General features: G+C 41.7%; 1 protein-coding gene across 19 annotated transcripts in view; it reads left to right on the top strand.

The window, feature by feature from the left end:
* Positions 1-27823, top strand: part of MYT1L (myelin transcription factor 1 like) — a 703503-nt gene that overhangs the window by 555792 nt on the left and 119888 nt on the right. For all 19 annotated transcript variants that reach the window (XM_068280353.1, XM_068280352.1, XM_068280366.1 and 16 more), the window contains one exon: positions 21598-22563. In XM_068280353.1, coding sequence (XP_068136454.1) covers positions 21598-22563 — 966 coding nt within the window. The remainder of the gene's footprint in view (positions 1-21597; positions 22564-27823) is intronic.

Genomic DNA, 27823 nt, shown 5'->3' on the forward strand with positions numbered 1-27823 from the left:
ATGATTTCCCTTCATGGAAGAATTATCAGTCGAGACTACCAAGTGTATCCTATGGTTCAAGAACTGTTTCCGGAGGGGAATGCCATCTTTCAAGATGATAATGCCCCAATCCATACAGCTAGAATTGTTAAACAATGGCACGAGGAACATTCTAATGAAGTTGAGCTTCTCATCTGGCCACCACAATCCCAAGATCTCAACATTATTGAGCATTTATGGTTGTTATTAGAGATTCAAGTAAGAAGTCGATTTCTGCCGCCATTGTCTCTAAAAGAACTGGAGAGTGTTTTAACTGAAGAATGGGCTAAAATTCCTTTGGAAACAATTCACAATTTGTATGAATCAATATATCGGAGAATTTAGGCTGTAATTGCCGCAAAAGGTGGACCTACACCATATTAAAATATATTATGTTGATTTTCAAGGTATTTCTATTATTTTGTCCAACCCTTGTACCTTCTGCATGAGATTACATTGCTCTGTAAGGGGGTCTTGTCTTGATTAAATTACCATGAAATTGCCTGATCCATCCTGAAAGAGATGATCTTCAACCCCCACGTCCAACCTGTACATTTGCTTCAGAGAGGCTGATATATAGCTTACATCAAGGACATAGACAGAACCACCTGATAGTAAATCAGTGATATTTATCACATACTTGTTCTGGCACAATGTGATAAATAGCACCAATAGTATCAGCACTTACCAGTCTCTGCTTTCCATGGACCTGGAGAGTTAACCTGAAGTAGGAGAACTGAGTGCTCTGGGTTTTAACACAAGCAGTCACAACAATGGAGGGTTAAAAGTACCAGATCTTTTAACTTTTGTGAATATGATCTACAGCCATTAGATCAGATTCTCTTCCTTTGCAGGCATTACAGGGGTGAAATAAATTACAAGATTCTAGTCAATGAAGCGATTATAAGCTTGCCATTACACAACAGATCCAAGGACGTTACTATAACGAGATAGTCTGTTGTAAGATATTTTGTTCTGGCTTCATTGTTCCTTTTTTGGCAGTAAAAGGCTTAAAGCACTGCAGTAGTTGCTAGTGCTGTATAAATGTTGAATAAAATGAATGAATATTTCCCTGAATACCCATGCTTGGAAATACCTCGCTTCTATACACAAAGAACATGAAAACACATACTTTAGTGTTCATGTTTTTTCACATTTTTTAATCATTCCTACTGATCAGAGCGCAGTAAATGGAAGATTTTTACAGAAGAATAAGTGGGGTTTGAACTCTATCCCAACAGAAATGGCAAACATCAGGGTTATTTTGCTTTTTTAAACTGTCTATCAGGAACGGCCAAAAGCAAACCTTATAAAATGTCTGAAAATCAGAAATTCTGTTAGGAAAAGAAGAAACGCTTAATGGTACTGAGCAGCAGGACACCACATAAAAAGGAGAAAAAATGAACAAGAGAGAAAAGAGACTGGCCCCAACGCTGTCCTCTGCTGTGTCCTAATTATGATCTTCTGCTGTGATTGTCATGGTGGTTCTCACACACCGTTCCATTAATTTTCTATTTGTGTGTCTCGTCCACATCAAACCTTCTCCTTGTTTTTAATTATTTTGTCCAAATTATCAACTGTCCTGACCATGTTACATAGTTACATAGTTATTTAGGTTGAAAAAAAGACATATGTCCATTCAGTTCAACTAGAAAATAATGTGACAAAGACAACCAAATTATAACAAGAGTAAACCGTATAAAAGTAGAATAAATAAGGAAGAAATGAAAATAAAAACTAACCATTAAAGAGTCAAAATAAGAAAAAAAAACAGTAAAAAAACTAACTGGAACATTAAAATATGGAAGTTAAAGAGTCCAAATAGGAAAAAAAACCAGCAAAAAACTAACTGGAACATTAAAATATGAAAGTCAAAGAAAATAGAAGGGGGTTGGGACTTTTAAGGACAGAAGGTAGGAACAAGGAGCGTAAGAGGAATAAGGCAGAACACTATAAAGAACAGAAGAAAGGGGGAAGAGAAAAGAAAACCCAGAAGAAATAATGGAACCATTGATGTCCAAGATCTTTTGCTGCTTTGTAATTGTAATTTTCTACTTTAATTGTCTTTGAAATTTTGGTTGTGACCCAAGTCTGCCTTCATGGTTCTGGACATGAGCCTATCCATGTGCGTTGTCTTCTATACACGTTGATGGCTGTGTTGGGATAACAAGTATTTCCACTGACCAGACACAACTACATTTTGTGACATCCATGAACACCCAATTATTTCGTACAGAAAGAAAAAAACTGACAGTAAGAGTAGAAAAAAAAGTTAAATAAATTGACAGAGGAGGACAATACAAACAAATAAAAAAATACCAGATCAAAGACTGAAGTATATAGAAAATAAAAAAGATACAAAAAAAGCAAAATAATGTGGAAAACAGAAAAAAGAAACAAAACTGCTAAAAGAAAAGGAAAAAGGGTAAAAGCTTATAAAGGTACAAGAAAACCATCTCCCCGACCACACTTACAGATGATGATATAGAAGACCTTGGATTACCCATGCCACTAGAATAAAAAAAAAATAAAACTCTAAACAAGAGAAAAAGTTATAATGGGAAAAAATAAACAGTTGTGTTATGAGAACAAATGAGAATGATAAGCAAAAATAGCTGAATAAAACAAAAAATAACAATAATAATAATAATAATAATCTGAACATTTGTATTGCACTTTTCTCCTGTTGGACTCAAAGAGCTGCAACCACAAAGGCGGGCTCAAGAGGCCACTCTAAATACGGTCTAAATAACTAGACATAATGAAATTTTAGGAATTATGGAAATTATTTGGTACAGAGAAGTGAAAGGCTAAAAGCAGTGGCATAGCTACAGACCTCAGGGGCCCAATGCGGAATATGGACCTGGGCCCCCCTCCTCACCCACACTTTGCTTGACATATCTCAGAGACCGTGCCCTCACCCTGCCCCCCCCCCCCCCCCCAATTCCTACAATCGAACATAGTGTTCATATTGTGTGCAAAGAGCAGTGGTGAAGTATAAGGTGCAATAACCGCTTGCTACAAATCACACGTCACCATTCATAATGTATCACTTCCATGGAGTACTGTACTTTGCAAATAGCTTTGTTAAACAGTATTTTGGAGGGCAATGTTTTTTTTGCATGTTTATTAACTGTGCTTCACTAAACACATGACATGAAATAGTCTGGACAATAGGTATACTGTATTGCATGCTAGAGAAAATACAGCTAAAACCAAGGCAGGGAGGTAAAGCAAGCTTGACTAATTGAGCTAGATAGTGGTTCAGATGTAATTAGAAGGCTCCCTTACTTGGCTGGTTAAGTTGCCGGTACATCATTCTTGCATGTTCATTGAGAAGTCAAAATGACATGTCACATCAGTCAAGAAGAAGGGGGAGTTGGTTGGACTATCACCAGATGCAGTGACTCCCTTCTGTTCAGTGCCCGTACTAGTTGCAGAGCTGGTTGTGTGATCAGGCTGGATAGCGTCAGTGTGTATACATGTATGACTCCACGCTGAGAGTTATAACCTTGTCAAAGTGAGGGCAATCCGTGTGAGTGGGTGTTTGACGGCACACAGATGTTTTCTTAGCTCAGACCTCTGTCGTCATGGTAGAGCTTACTACTAGCATAGTATTGTCAGAAGTGAGAGACTTGAGAGCTGAATGAGAGAGAGAGAGACACTCTCACAATTGTGAGTGAAGCACAGCGATACATACACTTCCTTCTCCCTGCAGATCTGTAGTGCCGCAGGGAAGACAGAACTTGTACTCGGGAATGCGCAGGCCCTGAAATGGCACGGCCCGGTGGCATGTGCGACTGCTGCGACCGCGGGCCCTACGCCACTGGCTAAAAGTAAAAACCAAAGAAACTTGAAACAGGAAACAAAATTGAGGGAATTAAAGAGACAATGGAAGGGAGGCAAAAAAGGTGGTAGAATGATAGCAGTGACAGCTCTTTTTTTTTTGTAATCTTTTGTTTATCATTTCAAGTTTCTTTCATTTTGGTATTCTAAAATCTAGTTGCAAAGCAATTAAAATTTTGAAATAAATATTTTGTGACTGGAGTCATATTTGTTGTTCACTTGATGTGTTTTTCAGTATAGGAAAACTGAAAATTTCAAATCTCAATAAATAGCCTATAGGTCTGGAAATACAGTATTTTACAAAAGGCTTAAAGAGAACCTGAACTGAAAATTAAAAGTCAAAATAAACATACACATGCCACACTTACCTCCTGCGTAGTCTACTCATTAATCTCTTTCTCCTCTCCTGCGTCCTGTTTGTCCACTGTGACTGTGGAATTCTCTGTCCTCCATTTTGAAAATGGCCATTACCCCACAGCAGCTTCCTGGTCAGCACTCTGTTAAAATGTAACATCACCCACTTGAGCGATAGGGAAACATGGACATTACCTTGACATTCAGTTTTAACTGGCAGCAGCTGATATATAACTGACAGCAACTGGTATATTTCACTTCTGACAAAATATTGTCAGAACTGGAAGGGATCACTGTAAGAAGAAAATGGTGAGCCTCTGAGAGGAACTGACGGTGAGGTAAGTATGTAATATTAATTTGCAGCTACATCATGTGTTTATTATAAATAATTTTACTCAGTTCAGGTTCCCTTTAAGCTTTATCTAAGTATTTATATAGTGTCAACATATTCCATACCGCTGTATAGAGTATATTGCCTTGTCACTAACTGTCCCTCAGAGGGGTTCACAATCTAGTCCCTACCATAGTCATGTCTATATCTTGTAATGCATGTATTGTAGTCTAGGGCCAATTTTTGGAGGAAGCCAATTAATTTATCTGTATGCTTTTGGGATGTGAGAGGAAACCAGAGTGCCCAGAGGAAACCCAGACAGACACAGGGAGAACATACAAACTCCTTGCTGATGTTGACCTGGCTGGGATTCGAACCAGGGACCTAGCACTGCAAGGTGAGAGCGCTAACCACTACATCAACGTGCTGCCCTGTAGGCTGTGCGAAAAATGCTACAAAAAAAAAGCAAAAATAGTTTTCATGTATCAATTATAGTAACATAGCGAAATGCATAAACAGAAAAACACTACATAAAATAAATACTTGATTTCTTTTGTCCACTCTTAGGCTTTAACATGGAATCAGTTCTCCCCTGGTACACGTTCTCTTATTTTTCATATGTCCTTTAAAATGCTCAAAACTCAATGACCAGTCTCATGAATTGATAGTGTACATTATTAATCCTTTATGACAAATCGCTGATTGATAAAATGGGTTGTTCCCAAAGCAAAACTTGTAAGCATGTTTTCATAATAAAACTTCTCTAGAGAATCGAGCCAGAAGGTCCCCTGAAGAAATATCAAAACAGAGGCTACAAACGAGAGTAAAATGTATTAAAACCAATTGAAAAAGGAACATAGGGGTGGACTTACAGTACCTCCCCATGGAGACTAGATTTGTCAATTTCAAATAAATACAACTAGGCACCTAGCTCGGCTCTATGTTGGTGACAGCAACTCCTTTTTATTGCCTAATGCAATGGGCCGTGGACCCACGAAATGTGTTGCCTTGTTGGGTTGATTAATAAATAGGTGTAATTATCTGAAATTGACAAATCGAGTCCACCATTACCTCCTCTTTTTAACTGTTTTTAATACATTTTACTCTCGTTTGAAGCCTGTGTTTTGTTAACTCTTCAGGGAACATTCTGGCTTCCTTTTCTACTGCGGCTTTGTCCACCCTGGTGGAGGGGTGTTATCCCTTTTCTACTTCCACAGAGAGCGACTTTTTAACCTGAGTGGTGACAGGTAATTATTATACCCATCCGCGCACACAGTGGTTACCTTGGTGGTGGTGACCCATTTTTGTTAGTAACATTGCAAATAAATTCTGTTTCAGATTTATACCCAGACTTACTACACTATAGTAAGCTCTCAATAGTCCTTTTCTTTGTTTTAGAATGTTCCTTGATCCCCATTTGTTATTTTTCGTTTTTAATGTTGTTATTTATTTATTTTTAGATGTTAGGTGTCATCTACAGAGCACAGTTCTTATCACAGCACAGCTACGCGTTTCTAAAAGCCCTACAAATTTTTTTTTATTAATAAACTGCCCAACAAAAGTCAGTGTTAAGCCTCAGTCATGAAGTCCCTAAATACTTCTTGGCATTCTGTATATATGGTGTTATCTGTATGCCAGGGCAGGAGAGCTGATAAACAACCTTTGTATTTGTGAAGTTCAGGAACTTCAAAACTTTAAATTGCTTTGGGCCATTGCAATTCTCTATGGTCTTTCCTTCTACAGAACTGCAGACAGTGCACTGTCCACATTAAGTGTATAGAAATCACTCTCTGGTCTAAGTGCTCTTTATATTTTATTTAGAAAACACTGTCACCCCTACAGTGAAACGCATGTGATATTACAGAGAAGCTATTGTCTAGATTTAGCAAGGATTCATTTGTTATAGTCATTGTTACATAGAGATGTCGCAAACAGAATTTTCCATTCGCGAATGGCGAACTTTCACAAATGTTTCCCAACAAGCAAATCTGGCGAACCGCCATAGACTTCAATAAGCAGGCGATTTTAATACCTACAAAGACTGTTTCTAGCCCCAAAAGTGATGGAAAACTTCTTTCAAAGGGTCTAACACCTGGAGAGGGGCATGCTGGAGGGGCATCCATGCCAAAAGTCCCACCAAAAATTACGGAGTTGACGCAAAGTCGGGTTTTAATCCCTAAAGGGCAGAAATCACATTATGCACAGTTCTGGTTGTCAGTGGGCTGTGGAGTGTCTCACACAGAAAAATGCAATAGTACTATCAGAATACAGTGAAATAATAATGCACTGGAGTGGTTCTGTGCCTGCAACTTAATGAGGCAACACCAGTAGTGTGCACACAGCTCTGGGTGTCAGTGGGCTGTGCAGTGTCACACACAAAAAAAAAAGAAAACCCACAGGAGACCTGGAGGAGTCTGCAGAGTCTTTGACAGAGTAACATCTCACCTGTGTTGGGGGGCACCCTCCTCTGTCAGTCTGTGGCTCTCTTCACTCCCCATCTTCATCCTCCCCTTGCTGCATCTTCTCTGTGACCCACAGCATGTTATTACGCAATAACATGTGCCGGGTCACGGAGGGGAGGCACACTGCGAGGTGAAGACAGAGAGTGCATGGAGCCATGGACTGACAGAGGAGCACACCCACCAGCACAGGTGAGACACCACTCTAGGGACCACAGGCAGTACAGTTAGGAGGTGATTGGAGGAGGGCGGCACAGAAGCCCAGGGAGGAATTTTGGTAATGTGGGGGTGTCTGTTGGGATCCCTCAGTTAATTTTGCCCAGGGACCCCATTGTTACTAGAACCCGCCCTAAGTGTAGAGAGAAAGTTCTGAGTTCAGTTCCACTTTAACCTTCAGAGGCCTCTGCACTCAGTCAATAATACCAGCCTAATGTAGGCTTTCAATCATTTCATTCACTAAAGACTTGAAAGGATCTGCACGAAAATTAGCATTTGGCAAAGATTTTGCTGATGTGTAAATAGCGGTTTTCACTCGTCAGAAGGTTATCATCGATATCCCTTATTTTTTTAAAGAAAGTGCTGCATGCATTGTAAATAACAATTAATGATGTCTACTGCTTGGACTTTGAAGTTCCTCGTTAGCTATAGCTCAGTAGAGTTGGGCCGAACCTCCGATTTTCGGTCGCGAACCCTGTTCGCGAACCTCCGCGAAAGGTTCGGTTCGCGAAAAAGTTCGCGAAACCGCAATAGACTTCATTGGGAGGCGAACTTTCAAGTTTTTAAAAAATTCTATACACTGCAAAAATGATAGAAAACATGTTTCAAAAAGCTCTAATGCCTGGAGTCACACCTAATTGAGTGAAATACACTTTTGCTCGAGGACCCACCCTCCCTCCCTCCTCCAAGCAAGGTCCTTTATACCATTTGCCTACCTACACTAATTAGTTATGGAACAGCTGCTACACACTCTGCTAGGGAGTTTTTACTCTCCCACCTCCCACCTCCCTCCTCCCCTTCAACCCTTCAACCCTTCAACCTATTCCCTCCTCCCTCCGGGAGGAGGGTGTCTTCTGGCAGGGAATTATACTTTTTTAAAAAGCCAGTATATATCATACCATAGCTGGGAATCGAACCCAGATCACACTGCATGGTGGACACGTCAGTGCATCACCCTAAGCACTGTACCACTACAGTAGTAAGTGAAGCTACCGTAAAATGTACCATTAATGCTCAATGCAATAGAACCATTAGGTTGCTTAAAGGAGAACTGTTAGTGAGAGGTATATGGAGGCTGCCATATTGATTTCCTTTTAAGCTATACCAGTTGCCCTGGCAGCCCTGCTGATCTATTTGGCTGCAGTAATAATAATAATATAATCCAAACATTTGTATAGCGCTTTTCTCCTGTCAGACTCAAAAGCGCTCAAGAGCTGCAGCCACAGGGACGCACTCAAGAGGCCACCCTGCAGTGTTAGGGGAGTCTTGCTTTGAACTCCTTACTGAATAGGTACTTGACCTAGCCAGGATTCGAACCCTAGTCTTCCCATGTCAAAGGCAGAACCCTTAACCAGTACACCTATCCAGCCACTGTCGTGTGAATCCCACCAGAAACAAGCATGCAGCTAACTTTGTCAGATCTTACAAAAATGTCAAAACACCAGATCTGCTGCATGCTTGTTCAGGGTCTAGGGCTAAAAGTATTGGAGGCAGAGGATCTGCAGGATAGCCAGGTAACTGGTATTGCTTAAAAGGAAATCAATATGGTAGCCTCCATATACCTTTCACTACAGTTCTCCTTTAAAGGGAACCCTTAACTGAGAGTGATATGGGCTGTTTTCCTGTAAACAATACCAGTTGCCTGGCAGTCCAGCTGATCTTTGTGACTGCAATAGTGGCTGAATCACACCCTGAAACAAGCATGCAGCTAATCCAGTCTGACTTCAGTCAGAGCACCTGATCTGCATGCTTGTTCAGGGGCTGTGGCTAAAAGTATTAGAGACACAGGATCAGCAGGCAATTCAGGCAACTGGTATTATTTTAAAAGGGAAAAATCCATATCCTTCTCCGTTTAGGTTCCCTTTAAGGATTTGTAGCATAAAAGCCAACTCACATGGCTGGGATTCGAACCTGGGTCTCTCTGTAGGTGGACAAGCACACTATCCACTATACCAACTGAAGCTGGCCTGAAAATGCTGGCCTGAAAATGCTGGCCTGAAAATGCTGGCCTGAAAATGCTGGCCTGAAAAATGCTGGCCTGAAATTGCTGGCCTGAAAACAAGCTGCATGCTTGTTTCAGGTGTGATGCAGCTTGTTTTCAGGCAGCAATTTCAGGCCAGCAATTTCAGGCCAGCAATTTCAGGCCAGCAATTTCAGGCCAGCAATTTCAGGCCAGCAATTTCAGGCCAGCTTCAGTTGGTATAGTGGATAGTGTGCTTGTCCACCATACAGTGAGACCCAGGTTCGAATCCCAGCCAATGTGAGTTGGCTTTTATGCTACAAATCCTTAAAGGGAACCTAAACGGAGAAGGATATGGATTTTTCCTTTTAAAATAATACCAGTTGCCTGAATCGCCTGCTGATCCTGTGTCTCTAATACTTTTAGCCACAGCCCCTGAACAAGCATGCAGATCAGGTGCTCTGACTGAAGTCAGACTGGATTAGCTGCATGCTTGTTTCAGGGTGTGATTCAGCCACTATTGCAGTCACAAAGATCAGCTGGACTGCCAGGCAACTGGTATTGTTTACAGGAAACAGCCATATCACTCTCAGTTAAGGTTCCCTTTAAAGGAGAACTGTAGTGAAAGGTATATGGAGGCTACCATATTGATTTCCTTTTAAGCAATACCAGTTACCTGGCTATCCTGCAGATCCTCTGCCTCCAATACGTTTAGCCCTAGACCCTGAACAAGCATGCAGCAGATCTGGTGTTTGACATTTTTGTAAGATCTGACAAGATTAGCTGCATGCTTGTTTCTGGTGGGATTCACACGACAGTGGCTGGATAGTGTACTGGTTAAGGGTTCTGCCTTTGACATGGGAGACCAGGGTTCGAATCCTGGCTAGGTTAAGTACCTATTCAGTAAGGAGTTCAAAGCAAGACTCCCTAACACTGCAGGGTGGCCTCTTGAGTGCGTCCCTGTGGCTGCAGCTCTTGAGCGCTTTGAGTCTGACAGGAGAAAAGCGCTATACAAATGTTTGGATTATAATTATTATTATTACTGCAGCCAAATAGATCAGCAGGGCTGCCAGGCAACTGGTATAGCTTAAAAGGAAATCAATATGGCAGCCTCCATATACCTCTCACTACAGTTCTCCTTTAAGCAACCTAATGGTTCTATTGCATTGAGCATTAATGGTACATTTTACCGTAGCTTCACTTACTACTGTAGTGGTACAGTGCTTAGGGTGATGCACTGACGTGTCCACCATGCAGTGTGATCTGGGTTCGATTCCCAGCTATGGTATGATATATACTGGCTTTTAAAAAAGTATAATTCCCTGCCAGAAGACACCCTCCTCCCGGAGGGAGGAGGGAATAGGTTGAAGGGTTGAAGGGTTGAAGGGAGGTGGGAGGTGGGAGGTGGGAGGCCAATTAAAATCTCACTAGCAGAGAGTGTAGCAGCTGTCCCATAACTAATTAGTGTAGGCAGACAACTGAGTCAAATGGTATAAAAGACCTAGCTTGAAGGGTGGGTGGGTGGGTCCTCAAGCAGTGTGTTTGACTATAACATGTCTGCCGACAGTGAAATGGAGGGTAAAAATTTTGTTTTTTGATGCGAACTAGGCGAAGCGAACTTCCGCAAACGTTCGCCTGCGGGAGGCGAACGCGAACCACCGAAGTTCGCCAGGAACCGTTCGCCGGCGAACCGTTCGGCCCAACTCTATAGCTCAGTGGCCGGATTCATCAGGTGTAAGGAATGCATTGCAGACTGTGTCTCATCCTTTGGTGTCAGCTTTTAGCAGTGGGGAATATATCTCTGCTCAGGTGCGTAGAGGCTTTTTTGGATAGAGTCAGTATATTTACAAGTAACAGGTGTTCGCAGTCACCTTCTCTGCACACCCTGTGAAATCATGGGCTCGGTACGGCCATTACTCAGTTTAATAAGAGCCGGGGGACAGGTGCAGATGAGAGATTTTCAGCACTAGCATTTCACGATATTTTTTATTTCTCTCTTTTTTCCCCCTCCTGAGCAGATAGAGATAGTTGGCAAGCTCTATTATTCATGAGGCTGAGCTCGCGCCTGCAACAGGATGACAGCATTTGGAGTAACAAGAACGTATCCACTAAAACAGCTGCTGTTATGGAGGTTTTTTTTCCTCCGTCCATACATCTTCAAATTGCCAAATGTAATATTGATCAGTTATTTCACTAGTTATGATGACTGCATATGGACATGACAATGTTTTACTGTGCTGTGTGCAGCAACATTGCAAGAGCATGAATATCCTTAAAGAGAACCTGTAACAAAAAAAAGTTCCCCTGGGGGGTACTCACCTCGGGAGGGTGAAACCTCAGGGTCCCAATGAGTCTTCCACCGCCTCTGTAGCTGCAGGCAGTCCAGCGCTGGCTCCCCGAAGAGTCCCGGAATCCTCCCACGACAAGCCTGACAGCTGCTAGCGTGGCTTTTTCACGCGTTTTAACGTGTTTTAGCGTGAAAAAAACGTGTTTCGCACGAAAAACAGGTTATCGCATGCAAAAATTCACGTTCGTGCGGTAAGGTGAATTTTTCACGCGAGCGCGACCATTATCGCGTGATCAATTCACGTTAATGCGAGAACGCAGATATTTTGTGCGCTATAACAGTTATCACGCGAAATTGCACGCCAAGCACTTTTTACAGCGTGCTAACAGTTAGCACCGTACCGTTTTGTGAATCAAGCCCAATATGTGCTTTTTTTACTACATTTTTTTCACCAATATAACCTGCCCATAACCACACCCCGCATAGGACCACAATTTGACCATCACCACAATCTACCTGTCATTTCAAGTTGCCTGTCAGCACAATCTGCTTATCATTTGCAATCTACCTGTCACTGCAAACTGCCTGTCACCACAAGCTGTGTGTCACTATAGTTTGCACATCACTACTGCCTGAGCCTGCAACTTGACGTCGCCATAAAAAAGGGGGAATTGTGATTTTCACACAGATTACATTTCTTTGAGTCAAATGCAGCTAGTATAACTATAATGGCACTCATATAACTAGTTAGTTATAGTTATACAAATGCAGCTAGTATAACTATAATGGCACTCATATAACTAGTTAGTTATAGTTATACAAATGCAGCTAGTATAACTATAATGGCACTCATATAACTAGTTAGTTATAGTTATACAAATGCAGCTAGTGTAACTATAATGGCACTCATATAACTAGTTAGTTATAGTTATACAAATGCAGCTAGTGTAACTATAATGGCACTCATATAACTAGTTAGTTATAGTTATACAAATGCAGCTAGTATAACTATAATGGCACTCATATAACTAGTTAGTTATAGTTATACAAATGCAGCTAGTGTAACTATAATGTCACTCATATAACTAGTTAATTATAGTTATACAAATGCAGCTAGTATAACTATAATGGCACTCATAAAACTAGTTAGTTATAGTTATACAAATGCAGCTAGTATAACTATAATGGCACTCATATAACTAGTTAGTTATAGTTATACAAATGCAGCTAGTATAACTATAATGGCACTCATATAACTAGTTAGTTATAGTTATACAAATGCAGCTAGTATAACTATAATGGCACTCATATAACTAGTTAGTTATAGTTATACAAATGCAGCTAGTATAACTATAATGGCACTCATATAACTAGTTAGTTATAGTTATACAAATGCAGCTAGTATAACTATAATGGCACTCATATAACTAGTTAGTTATAGTTATACAAATGCAGCTAGTATAACTATAATGGCACTCATATAACTAGTTAGTTATAGTTATACAAATGCAGCTAGTATAACTATAATGGCACTCATATAACTAGTTAGTTATAGTTATACAAATGCATCTAGTATAACTATAATGGCACTCATATAACTAGTTAGTTATAGTTATACAAATGCAGCTAGTGTAACTATAATGTCACTCATATAACTAGTTAGTTATAGTTATACAAATGCAGCTACTATAATTATAATGTCACTTATAAGCTCGGAGATCCATTTTTGCTGCATATAGCTTTAAAACAGAATTACAGTATACCAGACTGTAATTCTGCTTTAAAGCGGACCTAAACTCAGAACTTCCTCTCTGCTCTAAAAGATAAGCAACAGCATAATGACATTAAAAGGAAAAAAACATTTATTTTTTACGGCTGATACAAATCCTGCAATAAATCTGGTGTGTTTACTTCCTGCTTTCATGGAAGCAGAAATATTGTTAACAGCCTGTGCTTATCTGCCATCTCTACTGTAACAGTCAGCTGACACAGGGGAGAGTTTAAATTACAACTTGTGATTAGACACAGATGAGGAGGCATTAGACAGGCTAAACTCATACAGGGTGCATTTCTATATGTTTTCCTTCTGTCCTGTACAAGAGTTCAATTCCACTTTACGGCTGCTGCAGGTGAAATGCTTGTATACAAACATGACCCCCAATTTGACCACAATTGATTGTGGAATGTCACTATACATCTAGCAGCCGATCTAAGGAAGAGTTACAAGAACAGGTAGGTAGGGGGATCTGAGAGCACCCTGGTGTGAAAACAACAAACACAGAGACACCAGGAGCCCCAATAGTGTAGTATGTCAAACAACTGAAGTAAATGGTGGAGAAAAATGGGTACTCACAAAGGGAGGTTGCAGCCAATTACTGCCAAGTGCATATTAACCACCCTGGCGTTCTATTAAGATCGCCAGGGCGGCTGCGGGAGGTTTTTTTTTAATAAAAAAAAAACTACTTCATGCAGCCAACTGAAAGTTGGCTGCATGAAAGCCCACTAGAGGGCGCTCCGGATGCGTTCTTCTGATCGCCTCCAGCGGCCAGAAGTAACACGGAAGGCCGCAATGAGCGACCTTCCGTGTTTCGCTTACCTCGTCACCATGGCGACGAGCGGAGTGACGTCATGGACGTCAGCCGACGTCCACTCCTGACATCAGCCGCCTCCGATCCAGCCCTTAGCGCTGGCCGGAACTTTTTGTTCCGGCTACGCTGGGCTCAGGCGGCTGGGGGGACCCTCTTTCGCCGCTGCACGTGGCGGATCGCCGCGCTGCGGCGGCGATCAGGCAGCACACGCGGCTGGCAAAGTGCCGGCTGCGTGTGCTGCTTTTTATTTGATGAAAATCGGCCCAGCAGGCCCTGAGCGGCAGCCTCCGGCGGTGATGGACGAACTGAGCTCGTCCATACCGCCCGGCTGGTTAAAGTTCTTTGTCATTCAGCCGCAATCAGTCCCAGTAACTGGCTCAGTCGCGTCAATCTGGGTCTACTGCGCATGGGCAGGAGGTCCGCGCATGTACAGAAAACCCAGACTGAACCTGACTGAGCCTTTTACCGGGGCTGATCGCGGCTGAACGGCAGAGCGGGGGGGGGGGGACTCAGACAGGATTACACTGCTGAAGCAAGCTGCGGGTGAGTATCAAATCTTTTTTTCGGATCTCTGATATACTTTAACAATATGGCACTGTACTTTTTTTTATTTCATACCTTTTTGTTAAGATACAGAAATTCCAATCCCAGCATGTACTATATAAACTGCTACGTGGTATTTACACTAATAGTTAACAAGCTGTAATCTGTGCTGGTCTTGTTTAAATAATGTGCTTCTAAGAAATCTTTTCTACAGGATTAAATTGAAGGAAAAAAGGTAAAAACTAAGCTTATTGGCATATTTCTGTTGGCATACCAGTAAATAGTGTTTGCAAATGCTGAGTACAGTTACGCACCAAATCAAAATCATTAATACAAGTACATTGCATTGTTGATTAGAGCCTCATTTGGAAAGGGAAATTTAACTTTCATTAAAATTGCTACACAGATTTATCAAAGCTCTGCAGGACTATTTGAAATTAAATGTAATTAAATACTCCTCTACTATACTAATTTACAGAAAGTTATGGATTTCTAAAACAGACTAGACTATTCTTGTAATGATCAAATGTGGAACGGGGAATCAGTGGCCATATACCTTGGCACTGCATCAGGCATTACACATTTATTAGTGGTACTGTTCCCATTGATTTACAGTTAGATTACTCCTGAATGCTGAAATCAAATAGTTGTTAAGTGGTACTGCTCACCAAGTACCCCCTAGCATAATAAACATTATAACAAGTACCCCTTGACAAATATATATTTAATCGTAGTACTGTACATGATAATTGGTTCTAAACGATTTCCAAACATTTACTATTGCTTTTTAATTAACTAAAATACTAATTTGGTGTTGTTTAAGTAAGATTTATCATTTTCTAAAACTCTAAATTTGTTATTCTAGGTTAAGCATTTCAAGCCCGAGTAATCCCTGGAGCCATCAGATGTACCCCCTGGGGTACACCTAGCACACTTGAGAACCTAGGTTATAGGGTATGCTTTGCTCAAAGTGGTGTGAAACTGAACCTTTCATCTCTTCTCTACAAGATTAAACCCAACATTAGAACTTTTAGGGGGAAAAAACAAATTACTGGTATAATGCTGCTGGAAGGGTTAACAACTCAAACTTCCACCTCTCTGGGAATCCAAATCATAAGTGTTATCATTAAATCAAATATTTTGAACTGTGTATGTTTAAATGCATGAGTGGCATTCGTACTCTTTAGTGGACTCCCCGCTCCCCATCCCCCCCACGCCCGATTGTGCCCGATTTACCTCCCCTGCTTCTGCCCCCCTCCTCCAGAAAGTCGGATCCCCCTGCTGCTAACGCTGTGCATAATTCAGATCTTAGATCAGCGGTGAAGGCAGCTAAACTTGAACAGTAACAAAGCCCGTATACAGGAAATGATGTCTGATTACTTCCTGCATAGTGTTACTGTACAACTTGCGTTCACCGCTGATCTAAGAACTGAATTATGCAGTGTTAGCCACAGGGGGATCCGACTTTCTGGAGGAGGGGGCCAGGAGCAGGAGAGGGAAATCAGCAGCAGCAGAAGCAGCAGCAGGAGGGAGATGGGGGGAAAACTGCTACTTACACTGGCTATATACTAGAGGATCTGGCTACCCCCAAAAAATATAAGACTTTCCCAAAAATAAGCCCTAGCACATATTTTAAATGAAAAATTAATATAAGTCAGTGTCTTATTTTCAGGGAAACACGGTAGGAGCCGTTCACTCTCTGATTAGCAATGAGCTGAGAATGGACAAAAATTTTCTCTGCTGCTGTAGTGGGAACAGAGCCATAAAAGTTCTTAAACTGTGTTTAATATTTTAGAGCAGAGATGACATTTTGAGTTTCATACCACTCTAAAGTGTTCCAGTACAAAGAGGGATAAGGGGGCTTCCATATTTACATACAATGCAAAGATTTCATTAGCCTGCACTATGATATAGGTAGCATATATGGTAATGCTTTGCATTGTTGCACAATGATATGGCCATAGCTTGAAAACACCCTGGCAAAAACAGAAAGTGCTTAGCAGCTTATCAAAGACACTTAGGGCATGGCGTATTTAGGTAAGATGGCGCCCATGGCAAAAAAACAAAATTGCGTGCCCCCCCCCCCCCCCCCCCCCCACCATTAGCAGCTTCCTGCCTAACATTCCTAAGTAGATATACTCCTTCATACAATCAGAGCGCATGCATGCACACACACATACATAAGTAGCCATAACCTATACCTTTCAGATACATAAATTAAGTGACCATTAAGCAGATAGTTGTGCCTCCCAATAAAATTAATGAGCCAAGAATACCCCCCTCCTCCAATATCATGTAGCCAGAGGCACACCTAGTATTAGGTATATATAGATAATGATAATGAGAGGTGCCCCTCCAGTATAGGAACTGAGAAGTGTGTCCCCCAGTATAGTTAGTGAGAGGTATCCTCCAGTTAAGGTAGTCAGAGGTGCCCCCCATGTGGGTAGCCAGAGGTTTCTTCCCAGTATAGGTAGTAAGAAGTGCTCTCCGCCCCAGAGTATAGATAGTGAGATATGCCCCTATACCCAGTAAAGTTAGTGAGAGATGTCTCCCTCCAGAGGTGCCTTATTTGTGGCTACAAGCACTATTAGGCACTGCTATTTGGCCTGAGGAAGTGGGTATGCACCCATGAAACGCGTTGCCAGTGCAATAAAATTCTATTAATACGTGAATTTGTCTTCATTGAGGTAAGCCACCTCACTTTTTTCATTTTATTTGTTTTTAACGTATTTTATCTGCTCTGGGCGCCTCTTCCCCTTTACCCTCCAGTATAGTCGTGCCAATAAAGCTTTTTTGGGGGGATAAGTAATAAAGGGTTTGTCCCCCAGTATCGGTAGTTAGGGATATCTCCCTCCAGTATATGCAATGAGAGATCTCTCCCTCCTGTATAGACAGTGAAAGGTATTCTCTCCCCACTCTTTCACAGTATAGTCAAATGTTTACATTTCCAGTACATAGTTGTGAGATAGTGAAGAACGGCAGTGGGGGACAATAGTGAAGACAGCAGGACACGCACGGTGCACAGTGTGAGTCACAAATCACTCAGTGACAGGGCATTATCTGTTCCATTTCAGCTCCCGCTGCTACTCCATCTCTCAGAGTTAGCCCCCCTGTCACTAGTCCAGCTCCGAGCCTCCTGCAAATCCCGTAGAAAGCCAGTGAAAGTCAGCCAGCAGCCCAGCACATACCTACGACTGTATCTCTGTCCTGAATGGACAGAAGCATCTTCTCTCTTCTTTGTTTCCTGGCCCGAACAATTGCTGCACCCATGCACTGCAGCTACAAACTTTGTGAAATGGATAGCAGATTAGCAGGTACTGAAAGGGGACACATCCATATTGTTAACTTTTTTGCCATAAAACTACACCTTGAAGTCTGTGTTGTACTTAGAACTTTTGCATGCATTGTCTTAGTTGTGTTTCTATTTGGTGTAGTGTTCTGCAAGAATAGTAATCACGAAACCATGGTAACTGTCTAAAAGCCGATCATTTTAACCACCCTGGCGTTCTGATTAAATCGCCAGGGTGGCTGCGGGAGGTTTTTTTTTAAATAAAAAAAAAACTATTTCATGCAGCCAACTGAAAGTTGGCTGCATGAAAGCCCACTAGAGGGCGCTCCGGAGGCGATCTTCCGATCGCCTCCGGCGCCCAGAATAAACAAGGAAGGCCGCAATGAGCGGCCTTCCTTGTTTTGCTTATATCGTCGCCATAGCGACGAGCGGAGTGACGTCATCGACGTCAGCCGACGTCCTGACGTCAGCCGCCTCCGATCCAGCCCTTAGCGCTGGCCGGAACTTTTTGTTCCGGCTACGCTGGGCTCAGGCGGCTGGGGGGACCCTCTTTCGCCGCTGCTCGCGGCGGATCGCCGCAGAGCGGCGGCGATCAGGCAGCACACGCGGCTGGCAAAGTGCCAGCTGCGTGTGCTGCTTTTTATTTGACTAAAATCGGCCCAGCAGGGCCTGAGCGGCAGCCTCTGGCGGTGTTGGATGAGCTGAGCTCGTCCAGACCGCTCAGCAGGTTAAAGAACTGCGGATGGTGCCTAGGAGCGAAATTAACAGTAAACTTTCATAAACATGTGAAAAAAAAATATCTGTGGAACAAACTTACTACAGGATAGAAAATGTGTTGTTAGCCAGGAGAAATGCATAGGTAGATGGGAAAACATCTTTTAAAAGTTGTGCCTTTTAGCGCAGCTCCAGGTGGTTGTTTTGTTTATAAGATAGAGGGGAAAGGAAAAATAACCTCTTTCAGTTTTACATTATTACCCATGTCTGCCTTGTTGGAACATCTATTTCATTCCATTTCTAGATTGCATACGTTTAACATAAAATTTGCATCAACTTGACATTATTAGCATTACATTGACCAACTCTAGTTATTAGGACAGAGACAGCAGCACATAAATAATGTTCTCTATTATTTGATTTTGGCACCACCAAGCTTTATATTAAAGGATACTTGAAATAAGAGGGATATGAAAGCTGTCATATTTTTTTCCTTTTAAACAATGCAAATGTCCTGGCTGAACTGCTGATTATCTGCCTCAAATACTTTAACCAGTTCAGGACCACAGGCTTACACCCCCTAATGACCGGGCTATTTTTTACAATTTAGTGCTCTGCAGTTTTAACAGCTTGCTGCGGAGCCTTATAACTTAGCAGGCAAGTGAACACCGCCCACCCACACACACACACATACACACACACAGCTTTCTGTTGGTGGGCTCTGATTGCTGGTGCCATGTTTATTTTTATTTATTTTTTTATTTATTTGTTTGTTTGTTTTTATTTATACTTTAGATGTATTTTTATTTCCCCTTCCCTCCCCCTGCCAGCCAATCAGGGTGATCCTCTCTCATAGGCATCAGCTTATGAGAGGGGATTGCGATTGAAGGTGCTCCAGGGGACAGTTGAGTGACACGGCTGTCCCCAGTACAGCGCTGCAGCAGATTGCAGCGCTGTACAATGTAAATAGATGGCGGTCTGCTAGCTGCGATCCCCTCTGGTAAAGTGATGATGTAGCGGAGCTCCATCACTCAAGCGGGGATGCGCGCGCAAACCCCACTAATCTCCGCCCACCACTCTTGACGTCTTTCGGCGCTAGGCGGTCCTAAGGCTGCCACTTTTCTGACGCCTATCAACATTAGGCGGTCAGGCAGGGGTTAAGCCACACACCTTGAACAAGTGCACTGACTTAAGTTTGACTGGATTTGACGCATTCTTTTTTCAGGTGTGTGATTCAGATGCTACTGATGCCTAGAGGATCAACAGAACCTCAGGCATCTAGTATTTAAAAGGAAATAAATATGGCAGCCTCCATTTCCCTCTCACTTCAAGGTGTCTTTTCAAGTCATGGAAATCCCAGAAATATTACAGCAGTAAAAACTCAAGAGGTTCTAACCCCTTTCTAGACTGACTGAAACTTAAGTCTTTTTTTTCTGTAAAGTGTTTGTGTACTCATACTTAAAGGGATACTGTAGGGGGTCGGGGGAAAATGAGTTGAACTTACCCGGGGCTTCTAACGGTCCCCCACAGACATCCTGTGCCCGTGCAGCCACTCACCGATGCTCCGGCCCCGCCTCCGGGTCACTTCTGGAATTTCAGACTTTAAAGTTTGAAAACCACTGCGCCTGCACGCTGTTCTCGCTCCTGCTGATGTCACCAGGAGCGTACTGCGCAGACACAGACCATACTGGGCCTGCACAGTACGCTCCTGGTGACATCAGCGGGATCGAGAACACGGCAAGGCAGGCGCAGTGGTTTTCAGACTTTAAAGTCTGAAATTCCAGAAGTGAACCGGAGGCGGGGCCGGAGCATCGGTAAGTGGCTGGGCAGGCACAGGATGTCTGCGGGGGACCATTAGAAGCCTCGGGTAAGTTCAACTCATTTTCCCCGGACCCCCCTACAGTGTCCCTTTAAATATCTTTCACATATCCTCAAACAGGGCCCTGATAAATAAGGCAATAAATATGCATGACTGATTTTAGCCCATTTTTGTAATACTGACATGTCATCAACAGTATGTACATTCTGTCAATCTGTGTTTATACTGAGCTAGTAAGCTAGCTACAGTGTCTGATGATTCCTGCTTGACATTTCCATTTCTACAGTGTTTCCCTCTGCTTTGAGTTTGAAGTTCCCTCCATTCATTTTTGTCCTTGCTATTATGGATAATTAATGAGATGTAAATAGTTCCTGCAGATTTATGTAAATTTGTATGTAAATATATGCACCTTGAAAATGGACCAATCAAATTAAACCTGGGTGGGACTTGGTCCATTTTGAAGCTGCATATATTGGCATAAAAAATACATAAATCTGCATAAACTCAGAAATATTTGCATCTTATTGATCATCCCTAGTTGTTATCGCCCCTTTTCAGCTCTGTTTATCCCACAATGAGCACTAATAATTTCCTAGTGTAAACAATAAGTCAGATGCCGGTATTAATTTACTAGTGTAAACAATAAGTCACATGCCAGTATTTTGCTACCAATTTAAAACAGAGCTAAATCAGTAATGGTAGTATATTGCATTGTTAATCATAGACTCTTTTTAAAACATTTTACTATCCATAAAGGCACTGGCACTTTAACTTAAATTTTATCATGAATTTTTTGGGATCACAAGTCTCCTTCATCAGACATTTGTAACTATACGGAGGATGCTACTGGTAGAGTTGCTGGTGTGTAGCAATACTCTTGGCGAGGCAGTATGATCAGGTGACAGATTTGTAAGACTGATGTGCTGCGAATATTTGCTGCCTTAGTCTACACAGCAAATCAGACTTACCAATCGATCACCTGATGAAAAGGATTGGAGGCATCTCCATTAGTTCTGCCTCACATGAGCAACTCTAGCTCGTCCTCCAAAAGCTTGGATTAAATATTGCATTGAATTAGTAACTGTGTCCTGTTTTTTGAAAGCTGCATTTTACTAGCTCAGTGAGAAATTTTGCTCATTGTTCTAGCCACTCTCTCTCTGTTTGCTTTTTTAGACAATCACCCAATGGGTTGTCATAGCTCTCGAATAATGCACGACACAGAGAAGGATGATAACAATAATGATGAATACGATAATTATGATGAACTGGTAGCCAAGTCGTTGTTGAATCTTGGCAAAATAGCCGAGGATGCAGCATACAGAGCCAGGACAGAATCCGAAATGAACAGCAATACATCCAATAGCATGGAGGACGACAGTGACAAGAATGAGAACATGGGGCGAAAGACGGAGCTTAGTTTAGACTTGGACAGTGATGTTGTTAGGGAAACTGTGGATTCCCTCAAACTTCTGGCACAAGGACATGGTGTAGTGCTTTCTGATAACCTCAACGACAGGAGTTATATTGACAATACATCGCACGAAGACTCCAGGAATATGAACTATTTGATGTTAGGGAAGCCTACAAATAATGGACATTCAGAGAAAATGGTGGAGGAGAGTGATGAGGAGGTGTGTCTGAGCAGTTTAGAATGCTTACGGAACCAATGTTTTGACCTTGCACGGAAGCTTAGCGAAACCAATTCCCACGATAGGAATCCACAGCAAAATATGGCCATGAGAATGCAGAGAGCAGAGGAAGACTATTGTGACCGAATGCCAGACAGGAATTACTCTGACATGATGAACTTGATGAGACTTGAAGAACAACTGAGCCCCAGATCAAGAACTTTTTCTAGCTGTGCAAGAGAGGATGAGTGCAATGAAAGAGATGATGACACTACCTCCATCACCTCAGACAGGTCAGAAGAAGTCTTTGATATGACAAAAGGTAATCTGTCACTGCTAGAAAAAGCCATAGCCCTGGAAAGTGAGAGAGCAAAGGCAATGAGAGACAAGATGGCCATGGATGCTGGGAGGATGAGATCTTGTGAGGATCCAACCATGAGACATCTCTCAGGGGAGGATAGAAGGCCCAAGTCCATTGATGGCCATATAAAAAAGCCATGCTATACAAAAGGTAATATTTTCTTGTTCATTTCTTGAGAAGTTTAGTAGTGTGATATTATCATCTACAAAAAAACGCCATTAAAATATATCAGGTCATAAAACTGCTGTCTTATTGGAAGGTAAAGCTAAGTGTTGGACACAATGACAGAAAAGATCTTAGCAATGAGTAATCTTATTCATTTGTTTTCCATGGACTTTTACTGTTCCAGTAGTCAGAGCAGGTAAAGTAGAACTGCTACATAGCCTGAAGTTAGAACATAAAGGTTAGAACTATAAATTGTGTTTTAGTGGAGGAAGGTGAGGAGGGGAAAGGGTGACTCCACCGGCCTTGTCTGTAGGAGATATCTTGTGAATGAGCGCTACCTTGGGAAACTTTTCAACATCCTATATAATGAATGCTTATTATTATTATTTAGTATTTATATAGTGCCAACACCTTCTGCAGCGCTGTACAGGGTATATTGTCTCTTCACTTAACAGTCCCTCAGAGGTGCTCACAATCTAATCCCTACCATAGTCATATGTCTATGTATGTACCGTGTAGTGTATGTATTGTAGTCTAGGAACAATTTAGGGGGAAGCCATTTAACATATCTGCATGTTTTTGGGATGTGGGAGGAGACCAGAGTGGCTGGAGGAAAGCCAGGCAGACCATACAAACTCTGTGCAGAGAGTGCCCTGGCTAGGATTCAAACTGGGGGCCCAGTGCTGCAAGGCGAGAGTGCTAACCACTATGCCACCGTGCTGCCTATGCTGCTTATATTCTAATGAGTGCATGGTGGACTTCACAATTACTGGCCACAAAGTAAATTTTCCATATGGGTAAACCATAGGTACTCAGAAGAACCATAGCAGTGGGTTGATATTGTTTACTACTAAAAGGCAGTAGGCCAGTTTGTCACACTTGATGTCCTTTTTTAAGTGGCATATCTTGTTTTTATTAGTGTCAAGTAAAATTATGACTTTTTATTTAACATGGTTGTCTATTTATGATGTTTTATACCACTTATTTTATGAGTTGTTCATTATTCTGTTTTGGTGAAGTGATGCCCATATTTTGTTCATCTCTTCTTTTCAGGCCTTGTTTATAACATAATCTCAAACTGGTTGTTTATCTGTTTTTTTTAAAGAGCACAATAGTGTGAATGAGTTGGTTTCCTTACATGACTTTAAGTTATCTGTTAATGTTAATGTAATGGAAAGGATAAAAGCAGAACTAATATTGGTTTTATAAGTATCATTTAAATAATGCAGCCCTTTACCACTATTTACTAAATAGATGCTACAGTCACAAACAGGCAATCCAAATTCTGTGGTGCCATACAGTAAAGGATACAAACTATACTCAGTTACAAAGCAGTACAATACAAACAATACACAACAGGTCAGCTAATGCATTGTGCATAGAGTTGGTAAGGGGAAGTTGTGTACAAGGTAGTAGTGCGGTGGTTGATGACCAGGTAGAGTGTCCTAGGTTAGATTATAGGCTTTACCTGAAAAAAGGAGTTTTCAGTATGTGCCTACACATGGTAAGTGTGGATGAGTTACAAATACCATAGATTGTGGTAGGGAGTTTCAGAGAAGGGTAGGGATTCAAGGGAAGTCTTTCACTTGTGGTGAGTAGAGAGGAAGACAGGAGAATCATGGTAGTAGAGAGAAGATTACATGCAGAATGGTATTCTGGAGACAAGTGTAATTAAGTAAGAAAGAGCTAGAAATTGAAGTCTCTTGTAGGTGAGAGTTAGGATAATGCATCATATCCTTTGTGTGATAGGCAGCCAATGAAGGGACTGACAGAGCAGGCTAAAATTAGAGGAGCGAGAGGAGAGGTGAATGAGTCATGTCACAGGGTTCATAATGGACTGGACCAGGGGCAATTTAAGACATAAAACAGGTAATGTTGTTGGTGTCCTGGGTGGGGCAAATGTGAGAGATGTTGTTAAGGTGCAGGCATCTTGAGATAGACAAGGACAAGTTGCTTGTGGTTTGAAAGAGAGAGTGAAATCAAGTATTTTACCTAGACAGCGGGCCTGAGGGAAAAGGAATATTACAGTGTTGTCATCATTGATTGTTATATCAGCCATGGGCGCTAAATCAAATGGTGGAAAAATAACTTATTCAGTTTTGTCTAACCACTTAATGACAAGCTGACTCATAAAAAACTTCCTGCTAGAGCCTCTTAATGGCTCCAGGACGTTTTTATAAGTCAGACAATGCTGCTGCTCCCGCTGTGCGCGTGTATGTCCGCACTTGCACGTGCATCCCCGTGCATCCCCGTGCACGTGAAAATAGTGAAAACAAAATCAAAAACAAAAAAACAAAGAAAAAATACACCTTTATTTCCAAATACTATATTGTCACCATACTTTGTACTATGGACATAATTAAAATGTTGTGATAACCAGATCAAATAGGCAGATAAAATGTGTGGGTCTTATGTACAGTAGCAGTGTTTATATTAAAACTATAGGGGATGAAATTGGAAAAATAGTGTATTTTTCATTTTTTCCTTGTTTTTCCCTTTAAAATGCATATAAAATAAAGTAATTACTGAAAACAAATATCAACCCCAAAAAGCCCAATTGGTGGTGAAAAAACAAGATATAGATCATTTCATTGTGAGCAGTAGTGATAAAACTATTGGCAAATGAAAGGGATGAGCACTGAAAGGTGAAAATCGCTTTTGTCCCGTTAGGGTAAAAACGCCTTTGGGGGGAAGTGGTTAAGCTTCAGAATGGAAGAGGACATAATTGAGAAGGTAGCAGTGAGATAGTTGGGACGTAAGTTGTTAGTGTAGCTAAATCAACAACCAAGGAAATAGATTGGGGTTTCATCAGCATATACAGTACATGATAACAAAAAACAAAAGACATGATAAATTGCCCAAGACCATAAGTATACATAGTGAAAACTAGGGTTTTGAGGATTGGGCACTGGGGCACCCCAACAGAACGCAGACATGAAGAGGAGGTGATGCCACAGTGGGCAACTCTCAAAGTCCTATTGGAGATGGGAGGAGAGCCAGGAGAGTACTTGAGTGGCCTCAGAGGAAAGGATTTGGAGAAGCAGCAGATAGTCCACTGTATCAAAAGCTGAGGAGATATTTGTAACTCCTCCTTTGTAACTAGATCTATGCATTTTGAAAAAGGATAGGGGGCTAATGCTGGGTACACATGATGCAATTTCCTGTCCAAGTGACGGGATTGCACCATTTGTTTCTGACATTTTGGGAAGTTTTAATCGGAAAATCGATCCCTTTATTTATTGGGAGCAGTTTGGACATGTACAGACGATGCAACTTCCTGTCAGATTACCCCTTAGTCTCTTTTTTACCATTGACTTTCATTGCTTTTGCAGCCCCTTGTGGCAAAATAAGGTAATGTAACAAAGTTTTTCCCCTATTAGTGTAGAAGGGGCCTCAAGAGAAGATTACAAATTATCTCTTAGGAGATAAGTCAGGAGAAAAAGTGAATTGCATGTGGGCCTTTATGTCTACTTGTTATCAGTGGAAATATTAGCACTGACTTCCTGAAATTTATTGGAGGTTTTGCAATCCAAGTGCCTTAGAAGTGGCCATTTTGCAAGGTGAAGGATTTTGGTTCTCACAAAAAAATGACTCAATTCTTTCTAATCTATAAGCAGGCTTCACAGAAATTTTTTGAAACAATGAAGGTGTTCATTATGCTCTCATGCAGTCACGCTGGCTAATGACAGATAATTGATGAATTACAATAATCAGCTTTTTATTATATTTATGGCTGGGAGTTCATAATGAGCCTTGATGTAGTGTGCAGCTAAGAAGGAATGCTTCCACAACTCGAGTGTCTTGCTGTGTGTGAGGTAAATGAATCCAGTGTCTCTAAATCACTCGCAACAATGCACAATTAATTTCTCTTAGATTAATTGATGATCCCATTAGCCCCTTTGAATGAGATATTTTCAGAGGCTGCAAGAGGAGTTGATACAGTCAGCAATTTAATTATACAGAAAACTTTTTTTTTCCCCTTCCTGGTGAAGAACAGAAGAAAAATACAGCTTTCCAACCATTCTTTAATCTTTTCAAAAAATCCGCAAGACAGCTGAGGTGACCCGCTAAGTGCAGAATGTGTGGACAGGCAGCTCTGGTAATGGCTGAGGACATGGCAAGGTGAGCACTTCAAAGCTGAACTTTAGGCAATGAGATAAATACACAGAAGAAATACAATAAACGTGAAAAGTCTTACCACTCAAGGGATTCAAAATTTTATCCACCCAAGCAAACACTTTGGCAAATAGCAGGTCATAACAGCCAGACTGTGACTACTAACAGGTCGGGAACAGGAAATTTTGGCACCTGCTAGCAATGGAAGTTTGGACATCACCGTAGGCGCCCACCGAAATACTGTTAAGCACAGGAAACTTGGGCAAAAAGTTACATTTTTGCATTTTTTCCAACTGTATTTGTAGCGGCGGGGATGGTTAAAGTGGATCTGATCTCAGAACTTCCCCTCTGCTCTAAAGTATTAGACACAGTATGATGACCATTGGGGGGGGGGGGGGGGATCTTCTTGTCCAGAAATCCTAAAAAAAAAAAAGCACTCGAATGCTAAAGTGTCAAGAGTATAATGGTGACATAATATAATACGATAGAGACAGCATTTTCAGAATTGGAGATCTGAACTATAAAGCATATAAGTGCAGGGAGTGTATATGAATAATCAAATACATGAGCTTGAATCAGAGAGAAAGAGTAGCTGCAGGCATACCTCCCAACTTTTGGTGCCAGCAAAAAGGGACGTCTCCTCCCCCCCCAAGGGACGTCCCCTCCCTCCCCTTTATAACCTCCCTGGTGATGTTAGTAGCCCCTTTTCTCCATCCTCCACATACGGTAGCTTTCCTAGTGGTGTTTAGTGGCCCCCTCCCTCCCCCAAATAGCTTCCCTGGTGGTGTTAGTGATTTCTTTCCTCCCTCCCCATATGGCTTCCCTGGTTACTCAGCACATTATCTCAAGGAAAGCAATAGTGATTAGCCAGAAAAACCTCGGTTTATGACCTGGGTAGAATGAGGGCAGGTCAGTAATGCTGGAAATACACAGTACGTTTGTACCGCTCGATTGAGCCAGTTAGATGGCTCGATTGATGATTTCCAACATGTCCGATCACCCGCCCGATCGATTCTGCGCTCAATACCGCATGGGGACAATGGAAAAAGATAGGGAAAACGAGCAGAGGATAAGAGAATCGCCCCTGCAGGGTCGAGCGGGGAATCGATCGGGTGGCATAATCGAGCCG

The sequence above is a fragment of the Hyperolius riggenbachi genome, chromosome 4 (assembly GCF_040937935.1).
Source record: "Hyperolius riggenbachi isolate aHypRig1 chromosome 4, aHypRig1.pri, whole genome shotgun sequence".
Lineage (NCBI taxonomy): Eukaryota > Metazoa > Chordata > Amphibia > Anura > Hyperoliidae > Hyperolius > Hyperolius riggenbachi.